The 13857-nt window shown below is 41.9% G+C and overlaps 1 protein-coding gene across 2 annotated transcripts; it reads left to right on the forward strand.

The window, feature by feature from the left end:
- Window positions 1-1859: 1859 nt before the first annotated feature.
- LOC113113586 (fructose-bisphosphate aldolase B-like) lies at window positions 1860-13553 on the forward strand. Of its 2 annotated transcripts, none has more exons than XM_026279865.1 (9): window positions 1860-1995; window positions 8872-8984; window positions 10823-11034; window positions 11244-11298; window positions 12135-12295; window positions 12436-12519; window positions 12606-12780; window positions 12859-13058; window positions 13234-13553. In XM_026279865.1, exons 2-9 carry the CDS (start codon window positions 8873-8875, stop codon window positions 13327-13329), a joined length of 1095 nt encoding a protein of 364 aa, XP_026135650.1. In that variant the 5' UTR covers window positions 1860-1995; window position 8872; the 3' UTR covers window positions 13330-13553. The 2 variants fall into 2 exon arrangements, with proteins under 2 accessions (XP_026135650.1, XP_026135649.1); XM_026279864.1 differs by lacking the exon at window positions 1860-1995 and adding an exon at window positions 4137-4219.
- Window positions 13554-13857: the final 304 nt, after the last annotated feature.

Raw genomic sequence — 13857 nt, forward strand, 5'->3', positions numbered from 1 at the left:
TGTCAAAAGATTTCTATTTCAAATTAAATGCTGTTCTTCTGAACTTTCTATTGATCAAAGAAACCTGAAAAAAAAAATCTACTCAGCTGGTTTCAACATTACCATAATGTTTTTTTTTTCTTTTTTTGAGAAGCAAATCAGAATATCAGAATTATTTCTGAAGGATCATGTGACTGGAGTAATGATACTAAAAATTCAGCTTTGAAATCTCAATAAATTACATTTTGAAATATATCCAAATAGAAAACAGTTAATATAAATAGGTTAGTAAAAATATTTCAAAATGTTTCTCTTTTGCTTTACTTTGGATCAAATAAATGCAGGCTTGGTGAACAGACGAGTCTTATTTAAAAAATATTAACAAGTAAACTTTTGACTGGTAGTGGATACTATAGGCAACTTTAATGTTTCTCAAATTTCTAGCTTTCTATCACATAATAAGGCAGAATAGTTTATATTCTGTAATAAATGCTATGTCAATTGGTACTGCATTGTTCATCCTTTATTTATCACCTGCTGGAGATTACTTGAAAAACCATATATTGTTGTGTAGCAGGCATAGCTGCCTAGTTAATGTTGGTAACAACTTGATTACTTGCTGCATGGTAATCACCTAATTAGATCGAGGTGCGCTAGTGAGTGAATAAGGAGGGTTTTCTGAGTTGCTGGGAAGCGTGTTGACTGCTGCAGACTTGGACGCCGACTTTCCGAGTTGTTCCCGCATGGGGATCTTTTGAGCCACACACAATTTGGTATGCATCCTGGGCTGTGTTTATCCATTTGTGGTATGACGTTGGAAGGGCTGATTTACTAGTATTCAGGTGGGTAAACTATTGATTTAATGGAGGAATATTCGCGATAAGACTTGTTGGCTACATGGTGTTCCCCTCTGTTTTAGTTGAAGGAGTCAAGAGCTGGTAATATGTCCGCATGATTACAGCGAACTGAGTGGGACCGCGACTGGGCTTCCCCTTCCTGTTTGGTTTTTTATCTTCGGGTTTCGAGTACCTTCGCACTGTTGCGCGTTGCCGTGACGTTCCGCCTTGCCTCATCCGCGCCTGTTTGATCAGCATCCAATGAACTTGACGTCTGGAGATTGTGAGACCCGAGTTTAAGTCCGCGTGGCCGTTTGGTCACCTTCACACTGTTTCAACTGGGGAGATTGTGTTTTGTATGGAGTGAATTGTGTGAATGAATACATAAACTGATGTAAGTTGTGTGTGCGTTCGTTTATTGTTGGAAGTGTGTGTGAGAAATAAGTATGAATGGTTGTGAGTTTGTGTGATCCTATGGAGTGGTGTGTGTGTGTGTAATGTTTATGGGTAGGTGATTGAATTGGTGGTTTTGTTTATTTGTATTTCTTTGATTAACTTTGTTTTTTTTGTGTGTGTGTGTGTGTGTATTGATATTGGATCTTTCCTTTTTTTGTTTTATTGACTTTATTTGTGACAATTTGATGTTAATTTGTAGGGAAGGAACCTGCGTCCTTACTGGACCATTATTCCCTGGGTGAAATTCCCAGGGTGGCATAGTCTGTGTTGTAATTGAGTCTTGAACAACGAAACCCACCACTTGGGTGCCACATTTGCAATCCCCGCGTAATCTACGCCCCTGCTGAACATTGTGTATGATAATGCGGAACCTGAAAATCTACTTTTATCTCAAATTCCAGCCCTGTTCTTCACACTTGATTCAATGCTATCCAAAGCTTCTGATAACTTATTTTCAATATGTGTAAGACTAAAGCCAGGAAAGGCTGTATTATGGGACTTTTGGACCATTGTTCCAAAGCCAACATGGGCAGATATTCTCCCACACCCGTCCTATATCGCAGCTAATGGTGTTCCTGGAGGCAGAGCGTGCGCGTTCGCATCACTTTAGTCCAGCCTCTGCGCGCGGATAAATACGCTCGGTCCCGATTCACTACAACCCACCGGCGTCCGAGGAGAGCCACTACAGCTGTTAGTTTACAGTGCCTTCACATCGTTCAAGCAAGTATGGGTTTTAAATCTTTTTTCTTTCTTTTTGATCATTATCTTTGCATCTACCACATTAGTAGCCTGTTAATATTTATTTAGAAGGGTAGAGTAAAACAAAAACTTGCCCGTTTTAAAACGTAAACAGGTAGAACTGAATTCACAAGCTGCAAATGTGTCAATGCAATGATTTCGCTAAATATTCAGGTTTTGCTCTTTAATGCAAGTTATAAATCACTGTAAGAATATTACAAATATTTATAACGGTCTTGGTTGTTTGTTGGTTTGATAGTGCATTTTGCAAATTATCTAATGGTATGAATACAGGCACTGCATTTTGCTGTAGCTGCCCACTGCTCCGGGTGTGTGTTCACTTCTCACTGCTGTGTGTGCGCACTTGGATGGGTTAAATGCAGAGCACCAATTCCGAGTATAGGTTACCATACTTGGCAAATGTCACGACTCACGACTTTCACTTTCACTCTGTGAAACTTTTTGCACATTCGCAATAAAAAACGGAAAAGGTTTTCTCCTGCGCTTCATCAAGGCATTCCCATAATATTTGTCACCACTCAAATTAATGCATGACTCTACATTATCTGTATAGCATGTGTGTAAGATTCTAATACAATAATGAAATACTTATTTTATGACGAATAAATCTTTCAGTGAGTAAAACTTGCTTTGTCTAGTAGGCTATTATGGACTAACATTATTATATTATATTATCTTTAAAAAAATTTTTTTAAATGATTATAGTTTTAAATTATAGTCCCTGGATCAGTAGAATACACTTGACATAAAAAAAATAAATAAAGTAGCGGTGATAGTGGACTGATTAGTTACGTTTACGGACCTGTTGCTATGACAGAAACTAAGGGGGCTGTTAAATAAAACAAGTTTTCCAAATAAGCCAGGTTTCTTTCTTTCAAGCTCAGTCATTGTGGCAACTTATGCTGGCAAACCTGGTCCGGAGCAGGCTAACTGTCAGGCTAAGCTGAGCTCCTCTAACACTGGCCAATAGGAATGCACTGATATTACCAATGACTCTCTCACATTGGCTACAATTAGTTAACTTTATATTATTAGTCCAAAAATAAAAGTATACAGAATATGCAACTTTGTTTATATATGAAAACATTTTAACAGTTGCTACTTGCCCATTCAGTTGATCAGCAGTTTCTAGCATTCAGCCTTTCTCTCTGGTTTAATGACAGCTGTACCTTTTATGGTTATTAGAAGAACATTAAAACATCACCATCTAAAATAGCTCTTTAAAGCATTTAAAACACTAAAATTAAAAGTTAAAACCACTGAATTAAAATAAATGATAGAAATCAGACTACATTTTAACTGTTAAGAGGAACACACATTTATTTGAGATAGTAGGGCTGTATTAGCAACTTACATTTGTTTGTAAATGTTTAACACTGCTATTTTATTTAGTCTTGTACTACATGTAGATTTTTTGAAACATGCGTTTGCAAATTTTTGATGGAATTGTTGATGGTTTGTTATTGATAAAGGACCGTGTATCTCAAGTATGTGTGCGTGTCAGTTAGTGTTCAGTAAATTAACGTGTTTGTTTCTATAAAACATTTGAGCTCTAAAGTACACGAAAACGAAACTTCACGAAATCTGTCTAAAACGGGAAGAACTGGTCACACCCACCATATAAACACAGACAGTTTGACAGGGAAGAAGTTGGCTGTAACATCCAAGGAGTTTTTCCACGTAAGCACATTCAAATGCATTAAACATCACAAATATTTAATGTTCACCATGGTGGATCGATTTAATCCATGATCGACATTAAGGGCTGCTTAAGAATAAACCTGCACCTCAAATTATCCGGACTCATTGAAATTAAATTGTCATTTATTAAACCGCTTTAGTCCCAATTGATTTGTTAGGTTATTTCAATTCAGGTTTTGGATCCCCGCTTTTCTCAGCAAATTTTATGAAACAGCCCCAACCAAACAATCCAAGATCATGCCAAATCATCAACAATCAAATCCAGCTAACTGAGTTAGAAATGTACGAAGTGTACTGAAAGGAATGGGCGAGGAAGCAAATGCAAGTATATGTTATTTTAATGAGTAGAATAAAAAAATGTTCAGAGGATAACCAGCAGGAACAACAGGATGGAGAGAGATGAAGTCACAGGTGGCCAGGATGTTGAGGAGGGATGGGACAGCAGGAGAGCGTGACGCAGGAACTGAGATGAGCGTTCCAGTGGAGAAGTGAGTGGATGGGGTTCCAGAAGGGCAGTGATCCAGCGTAGTGAAGAACAGGCAGAAGCAGGGATGAGAAACCAAGCATGTGAACAGACAGCTTACAAACAACGATCTGACAAACACAAGATAAAAGACAGGGCAATAAATAGGGAGCAGGTACTGAGTGGCAGCTGAAGCTGATGAACAATCAACGGAGATGACCACATGAAACAATCAGTGCAGACGAGAGACACACATAACTCCACCCACATAGTGATCAACAGAGACGACGGTTCTACCAACCATGACAGTACCCTCCTGTGCTAACTTGTTGGAAAGGGAACGGAATGTTGTTGGTAGAAAGCCACACTTTTCAAAGGCGTGAGCGGAGGGGACCGTGACTTCAGACTCCAGACTAGGAAAAACTGGTGGCTGGTAACCTATACTGCACTCAAACGGGGAGAGGTCATGGATGACACTGGTAATGAGTTATGTGTGTACTCAACCATAGAGAGTTGTTGGCTCCAGGATGAAGGATTTTTGGAGACCAAACATCGCAACATTCTCTCCAAATCTTGGTTGGCACGCTCAGACTGAATGTTGCAATGTTGCTCTTGGGATGATAGCCCGAAGACAGGCTAACCATAGCTCCCAATAATTTACAAAATTCTTGCCAAAATTTAGACACAAATTGGGAACCCCTGTCAGAGACCACGTCCATTGGGAGGCCATGTAACCGAAAGACGTGGTCAATTACAATAACCGCTGTCTCCTTGGCTGAAGATAATTTGTGCCACCTTCGAGAACCGGTCCACTACAGTCAAAACAACCGTCATGCCATTAGAGGGCGGGCAGGTGGTAACAAAATCTAGTGCGATGTGAGACCAGGGTCTCGAAGGGACAGACAGCGGTTGGAGTAACCCTTCTGGGAGGTCGGTTAGACAACTTACCACTGGCACAAACTGAGCAGGCCAAAACAAAATAGTGTATGTCGCGAGCCATAAGTTGCCACCAAAATCGTTGCTTTACTAAGCACATAGTGCGGATTACTCCTGGATGACAAGCGACATTGGAGCAATGACCCCATTGAATAATGTCGGACCATAACCCCTCCGGAACGAAAAACCAATCTGGTGGACACCTGGGCATTACCCCTTCTAAGGCCTTCTTGACCTTTGACTTGACCTCCCATATGAATGTGGAGATAACTACTTTCTTGGGTAAAATACATTTGGGGGTCACCGGGCGTTCAGATGGATAAAAAATGTGAGATAAAAATTAATTCCATAACACTGGGCACGGGTTTGATGTTCTTGGAACCCAGGCGGTACAATAGAGAAAGGTCAAAACGTCAAAAAAAAAAAAGTGTTCACCGAGCCTGCCTGGAGTTCAGTCTTTTGTCAGATCTAATATACTCAAGATTCTTGTGGTCGGTCCAGATGATAAAAGGTACCCCTGACCCTTCTAACCAATGACACCAATCCTCCAACGCTAACTTGACGGCCAACAATTCTCTGTTACCAATGTCATAGTTATGTTCGGCGCGTGATAAACGATGGGAAAAAAATGTGCAAGGGTGCATCTTGTCATCTGAGGTAGCGCGTTGGGAAAGCACTGCACCTACCCCCACCTCTGACGCATCGACCTTCACCACGAACTGACGTGTGGGATCAAGGGCGACTAACGTGGGATCCGAAACGACTTTTTAGCTTGGTGAATAGAGCTTCGGCTGTAACGGACCACCTGAACATCATTCTGGGGGAGGTCAAGGCGGTCAGAGGAGCAACTAGTTGGCTGAAGTTGCAAATAAATTGGTGAACACCAGAAACTGCTGTAGGGCCTTACGGGAATCTGGACTTGGCCAATCTATCACAGCCTTAACCTTGTCAGGATCCATACGTACTCCCTCAGAAGAGATGATGTAACCTAGGAAAGAAACCGACTGTGCATGAAAAATGAATTTCTCCCCCTTGACAAAAAAGCCCATTCTCTAGCAACCTCTGAAGTATACTCGCCTGACATGCTGAACGTGTTCCTGGAGAGACGAAGAAAAAAATCATTGTGTCATCCAGGTAAACATATATGAATTGGTCTACCATGTCTCTCAGCACGTCATTCAAGAGAGCTTGGAAAACGCTGGAGAGTTGTAAAGTCCAAACGGCAAAACCAAATATTCAAAGTGCCATCTGGGGGTGTTGAAAGCGATTTTCCATTCATTCCCCTTCCTGATGCGGACCAATCCAGTTTTGGGAAGATAGATGCTCCCTGCAACCTCTCGAAGGCTGAAGACATCAACAGAAAAGGATAAGTATTCTTTACCGTGATGTTGTTCAGCTCTTGGTAATCAATACAAGGTCACAGAGAACCATCCTTCTTACCAACAAAAAAGAATCCCACCCCCACAGGAGAAGAGGAAGGGCGGATGAACCCCGTTCCTAGAGAATCAGAAAAATATTTTCCATGGCCTCCCTCTCAGGAATGGATAGTAAAGTTTGCTTGTAGGCGGGGACCTACCTGGTAATAACTCTATAGCACAGTCATAGGGACGATGCAGAGAAAGAGAAGCAGCACAAGACTTACTAAACACCTCCTTCAGGTACAGATACTCTTCGGGCACATTTGACAGAACCGCTGCCTTCTCCTGAAACACAGAACCAGACACGGAAGAACAAGCAGACACCAAACAGGACTCATGACAACGCTCGCTCCACATAGTGATGGAGTTGGAACCCCAGTCCACTCGTGGATTGTGTTTAGCCAGCCATGGGTGACCAAGGACAATGGGTGCCACAGGGGAGTCCAGGAGAAGGAAAGGAATAGTCTTGTTGTGATTGCCGGAGGTGATCAGGGTTATGGGTCCAGTAGTGAAGGTGATGTTGGGAAGTTATTGTGTGCCTTGATGGAGATCTGGTGAGAGAGAGAGAGAGACGTGATGGAGAGTTTCAACTGTTGTGATAGATGGGTGTCAATGAAGTTACCCTCTGCTCTGGATTCCTGGAGGGACTGACCAGAGTAGGTGTTGTTGTTGGCCCATCTCAGTCTTACCGGAAGGAGAGTGGATGATGAAGACTTCCTGGCAGAGATCCCACCCGATAGTAGCCCCAGGTTTATTACCGGGCTTCCTCCTTTTACAGGGCAAGAGAGTAGAAAATGTCCAGAGCCACCGCATTATAAACAGAGTCCATGGGACCTCTACTTCTCTCTCTCCTCCCGGGACAGCCAAGCTCTTCCCACCTGCATGTGCTCGACCGTGTTCTCTGAGCCTTGGCTGCCAGCTCCAGTATTGCTGAGGAAATGTGTATAACGGGTGTGCTGCCCCAGTCGCTCAATGCGGGCATCCACCTGAAGAGCCAGGGCCAATCAACCCATTGAGACTCTGTGGTAATTCCAGCATGTAAATCTCCCCTTGAACACGGTCGGCCAGCCAATACAGGAACATATCCCACTGCACCTCCTCGTTCCATTTACATTCGGCCACCAACGTGCGAAATTCAATGGAGTTGTCAGTAACGGAAAAGTCTCCCTGTTTAAGATCCATGAGCCTTCTGGCAGCCTCCTTGCCGGCTACCACACGATCGAACACCCTCTTCGTTTTCGCCGCAAAAGTATGGAACAAGGCACAGAATGCAATGCACTCACATGAGCAATGGGAGTACGAAGGCCACCTTAGACTCCTCCATCTCAAAGGTGCGAAGCTGCAATGAGAAATGCATGGAACATCTGGTAAGGAATGCTCTACTGAAGTTCGGCTCAACGGCATAACTCTCAGGAACGGGTAGGCGGGGCTCCGGCCAAGATGGCTTGACTGAGGAGCAGCTCGGGGAACAGACGGTGCGGGCGGCACTACGGGAATGGTTAGCTGTTGGATATGCTGGGTGAGCTCGGACACCTGCGCCACCAGCACTTGAACTGCATGTGCGGTGTTGAAGATGCTCTCCTGCTGTTGATCCATTCGGGAAAACCTGTGGTGAATGAACTCAGTCAGAGAAGTTGAACTCGCTGCTTCCATGGTTGGTCAGATCGTTTTGTAATGAAAGAAATGGCGAGGAAGCAAATGCAAGTGTACATAATTTTAATGAGTAGAATAAACAAATGATCACAGGATAACCAGCAGGAACGACAGGATGAAGAGAGATGAAGTCACAGGTGGCCAGGAAGTTGAGGTGGAATGGGACAGCAGGAGAGCGTGACGCAGGAACTGAGATGAGTGTTCCAGTGGAGAAGTGAGTGGATGGGGTTCCAGAAGGGCAGTGATCCAGGGTAGTGAAGAACAGGCCGAAGCAGGGATGAGAAACCAAGCATGTAAACAGGTAGCTTAGAAACAACGATCTAACACAAGATTAAAGACAGGGCAATAAATAGGGAGCAGGTAATTAGTGGCAGCTGTATCTGATGAACAATTAATGGAGATGCCCACATGAAACAATCAGTGCAGACGAGAGACACACATAACTCCACCCACATAGTGATCAACAGAGATGACAGTTCTACCAACTGTGACATGAAGAACGTGCCCCTGGACATGTTTGTTCAGTGTCTTTCTCTGGACTAATGTTCAACATTCAGGACAAATATTTACAGATAACAGTGAATAACACAGTGATCCAAATAATAAAAGTTCTGTTAATTACAAATTTGGGTATACTTTGCAAATAAATTTTTTTCTGCTCTTTTCCAAGAATGACACATCAGTTTCCAGCTCTCTCTACTGAGCAGAAGAAGGAGCTTGCCACAATTGCCCAGCGCATTGTGGCTACTGGAAAAGGCATTTTGGCTGCAGATGAGTCTACAGGTAAAAATTAGTGGTGTTTTGTATAGAACAGAGTAACAAGTACACTGAACAAAATTATAAACGCAACACTTTTGTCTTTGCCTCCATTTTTTCATGAGCTGAACTCAAAGATCTTAGACATTTTCTATGTACACAAAAGGCCTATTTCTCTCAAATATTGTTCACAAAGCACCTCTCCTTTGCCGAGATAATCCATCCATCTCATAGGTGTGGCATATCAAGAAGCTGATTAGACAGCAAGATTATTGCACAGGTGTGCCTTAGGCTGGCCACAATAAAAGGCCACTGTAAAATGTGCAGTTTTACTGTATTGGGGGGTCTGGGGGGATCTGCAAACCAGTCAGTAGCTGGTGTGACCACCATTTTCCTCATGTAGTGCAACACATCTCCTTCGCATAGAGTTGGTTGTTGATTGTGGCCTGTGGAATGTTGGTCCACTCCTCTTCAATGGTTGTGCGACGTTGCTGGATATTGGCAGGAACTGGAACACACTGATGTATATGCTAATCCGGAGCATCCCAAACATATTCAATCTGTGACATGTCCAGTGAGTATGCTGGCCGTGCAAGAACTTGGATGTTTTCAGCTTCCAGGAATTGGGTACAGATCCTTGCAATATGAGGCCATGCATTATTATGCTGCAACATGAGGTGATGGTCGTTGATGACTGGCACAACCATGGGCCTCAGGATCTCATCACAGTATTTCTGTACATTCAAAATGTCATCAGTAAAATGCACCTGTGTTCATTGTCCATAACATATGCCTGTCCATACCATAACCCCACCGGCACCATGGGCCACTCAATTCACAACATTGACATCAGCAAATCACTCACCCAGAAGACGCCATACACGCTGTCTGCCATCCGCCCTGTAAAGTGAAAACTGGGATTCATCCATGAAGAGAACACCTCTCCAAAGTGCCAGACGCCATGGAATTTGAGCATTTGCACACTCAAGTCGGTTACAAAGACGAACTGCAATCAGGTCGAGACCCTGATGAAGATGATGAGCATGCAGATGAGCTTCCCTGAGATTTTTTCTGACAGTTTGTGCAGAAATTCTTTGGTTATGCAAACTGATTATTCCAGCAGCTGTCTGGGTGGATGATCTTGGTGGTGAAGATGTTGGATGTGGCGGTCCTGAGCTGGTGTGGTTAAACGTGGTCTGCAGTTGTGAGGCCGGTTGGATGTACTGCCAAATTCTCTGAAACCCCTTTGGAGACAACTTATGATAGAGAAATTAACTTCCAATTCACTGGCAATAGCTCTGGTGGACATTCCTGCAGTCAGCATGTCAATTTCACGCTCCCTCAAAACATGCAACATCTTTGGTTTTGTGCTGTGTGATAAAACTGCACATTTTAGATTGGCTTTTTATTGTGGCCAGCCAAATGTACTCCTGTGCAATAATCTTGCTGTCTTATCAGCATCTTGATATGCCACACCTGTGAGGTAGATGGATTATCTCGGCAAAGGAGAAGTGCTTACTAACAAAGATTTAGACAGATTTGTGAACAATATTTGAGAGAAATAGGCCTTTTGTGTACATTGAAAAAGTCTTAGATCTTTGAGTTCAGCTCATGAAAAATGGGGGCAAAAACAAAAGTGCGTTTATAATTTTGTACAGAGTACATGCTATATTAATTGATCAACAGTAAGCTATAAAAATATTTAAGATGATATGAAATAAATACTATAACTGTTTTTTAACAGCCTTGTTTTACTTTATATTCTCTATCACCTTTATGGTTGTAGTAAAACTGAATTGTACTTTTGAAGACCTAATGGTAAGCTTGCATTCCAGATGTTCTTAAATGTGCATTTCATATTTTAGGGAGCATGGCAAAGCATTTTCAGAAGATAAATGTGGAGAACACTGAAGAGAATCGTCGCAGCTATCGTGACATACTCTTCTCTGTAGACAATTCAGTGTCTGAATATATTGGTGGTGTCATCTTTTTCCATGAAACACTGTACCAGAAATCAGCCCAGGGAGTTCTGTTTCCAAAAGTCATCAAGGACAAGGGCATCGTAGTTGGTATCAATGTGAGGTTAAGGCACACTTTGGAAGATTTTTTTTCTGTAACTTAATGTAAATGTGTTTATGCAATTATTTGATTGATATTGCCCTATAGTTAACCAAAGCACTGCTTGAATACTGTGGAAGCCTTCTTTCTTTCTGCATACAAACACAAGGGCTTTTCAGGAGTTTGCCATGTAATGTTATAAATAAAAGCTGTGCTTTGTGTCTGAAGGTGGACAAAGGCACTGCAGGACTGGGTGGTACAGATGGAGAGACAACCACACAGGGTACATTTTTACTTATAGGGTTAGGTTCATCCATAAATTACAATTTTGTTATTAATTACTCACCCTCATATTGTTCCAAACACTTAAGAACTTTGTTAATCTTTGGAATACAAATTAAGATATTTTTTATGAAATCTAAGAGCTCTCTGACCCTCTATGGATAGCAACGCAACTGAAATGTTCCCAGGCCCAAAAACGTAGCAAGGACATTTGTAAAATAGCCACTGATGTCACATGGTCTCAAATTCAATTTTGCAAAGCTATGTGAATACTTTTTGTGCACAAAGAAAACAAAAAGAATGACTTTATTCAACAATTCTCCCTTGAGGTAGTCTTCTGCCTTTTGGAAGAGTACAATGACTTATGTGTGTGCTTTTTCCTTAACATAAACAACGTTGTTTACGATCAGGTGAAAGCATGCACATGCGTCATAGTACTTTCCAAAATGGCAATAGATGGTAACTCATGGTTAATTTTTTTTCTTTGCACAGAAAAAGTAGTCTTGTAGCTTTGCAAAATTTAAGTTGAGTTACTGATGTCACATGGTCTGTTTTAATGATGTTCTTACTACATTTCTGGGTCTGGGACCATTTCAATTACTTTGCAGTTTATGGAGAGTCAGATAGCTCTTAGATTTGATCTAAAATATCTTAATTTGTGTTCTGAAGTTGAACGGAGGTTTTACAGGTTTGTATGACATGAGGGTGTGTAATTAATGACATAATTTGAATTTTGGGGTGAACTGTTCCTATAAATGCATCTTAACATGACATTAATCCACCCTGACTTGTATCCATTTCAAAGGAAGCTATTTTTGCTTGATCCATTTCACTCAGGATTGGATGGTCTGTCTGAACGCTGTGCCCAATACAAAAAGGATGGTTGTGACTTTGCCAAGTGGCGTTGTGTGCTTAAGATCTCTGACAGCTGCCCCTCTGCTCTTGCTATTGCTGAAAATGCGAACGTTCTTGCCAGATATGCCAGCATTTGCCAACAGGTACGTTAAACAGAATGTGCTTGGTTTATGGGATCTTTTATATGACTCTAAACAATTGATAGCATGCCAGTAATTAGTTAATTCTTCACAAACTGTCCACAAGATACATTTCCCTCATGAACTCTTCCTCGCTCCTGTAGAATGGCCTGGTGCCTATTGTAGAGCCTGATATCCTCCTAGACGGCGATCATGATCTGCAACAATGCCAGTATGCCACTGAGAAGGTAAGCTTCCTCCCAGAATAACCAATAAAAGCAGAGCAAAGCCAAACTATCCATCAAAAATCATTTTCAACAACTTGCATCCAAAGGTCCTGGCGGCAGTGTACAAGGCTCTCTCTGATCACCATGTGTATCTGGAGGGAACTCTGCTCAAACCAAACATGGTCACAGCTGGAAACTCCTGTACCAAGAAGTACACCCCTCAGGAGGTTGCTATGGCAACAGTTACTGCATTCAGACGAACCGTGCCAGCTGCTGTCCCGGGTAAGACAGTCCTCCACTGGTCCTTTAGAGGATGGCGTTCATTTAAATGCTCTTCAACATGTCTCTTCTGATTCTCAGGGATCTGCTTCCTCTCTGGTGGTCAAAGTGAGGAGGAGGCCTCTCTGAATCTGAACGCCATGAACCAGCTTCCTCTGCACAGACCCTGGAAGCTGAGCTTCTCTTATGGCCGTGCCCTGCAGGCTTCAGCTCTCGCTGCATGGAAGGGACAAGCAGCAAACAAGAAGGCTGCACAGGACGCCTTCGTCACACGTGCCAAGGTAATCAATGACGTTATAATTCAAGCTTAAAATACTGCATGTGGGCAATAAAGTCACAACTATAGTACAACTTTTCTAAACTTTCTAAATTATATTGTGTTGTCAGTTTATAGGCCTACTATATCAGCTGAAGCTGCATATATTGATTTGTGTTTTGTTTTTTTTCCCCCTTCAGATTAATAGTCTTGCATCAAAAGGTGAATACAAACCCTCAGGTCAGGCTGACCAAGCATCTGCACAGTCCCTCTTTTCTGCCAGTTATGTCTACTAAACTAACAACAGCAAGTTGTGCTGGAAAGTACACAATTTACATATAAAGTATATTCAAGATGCTGTCAACGTGTGTACATGTTAACTGTAGAAATTAAACATGTTCATGCAGTTCTACCAAGAATGACTCAACTAGACTCTGTTAACCCTGGATAAGTTTAACTTTTCATGCATATGCACCATTATGTTTTTCATTTTGAAATAAATGATAAAATGCCTGCTTTATTTTGAGTTGATTTCTTGGTAATTAGGAGGAGAGTTGCCAGCCATTTACAGCTCTTGGACTAGCACTTAGAATTCTTTACTAAGAATTAACTTGGTTGTCAAGGTATAAAACTAATATGGTTTTGAATCCGATATCAGCTGGTTTGCTTGACTAGTTCCTACACAATAACGTGCTGAAAGGTGAGTTACAAAAAGAGAAAAGTTGATTGAAGAACACCACAATGTCATGAAGATGTTTCTGTCTTGCTTCATCTTCTGCTCTCCTTCCCCAAATATTCATATTCTGATAGGGAAAAGACAAACC

This window comes from Carassius auratus, chromosome 14 (genome assembly GCF_003368295.1).
Source record: "Carassius auratus strain Wakin chromosome 14, ASM336829v1, whole genome shotgun sequence".
Lineage (NCBI taxonomy): Eukaryota > Metazoa > Chordata > Actinopteri > Cypriniformes > Cyprinidae > Carassius > Carassius auratus.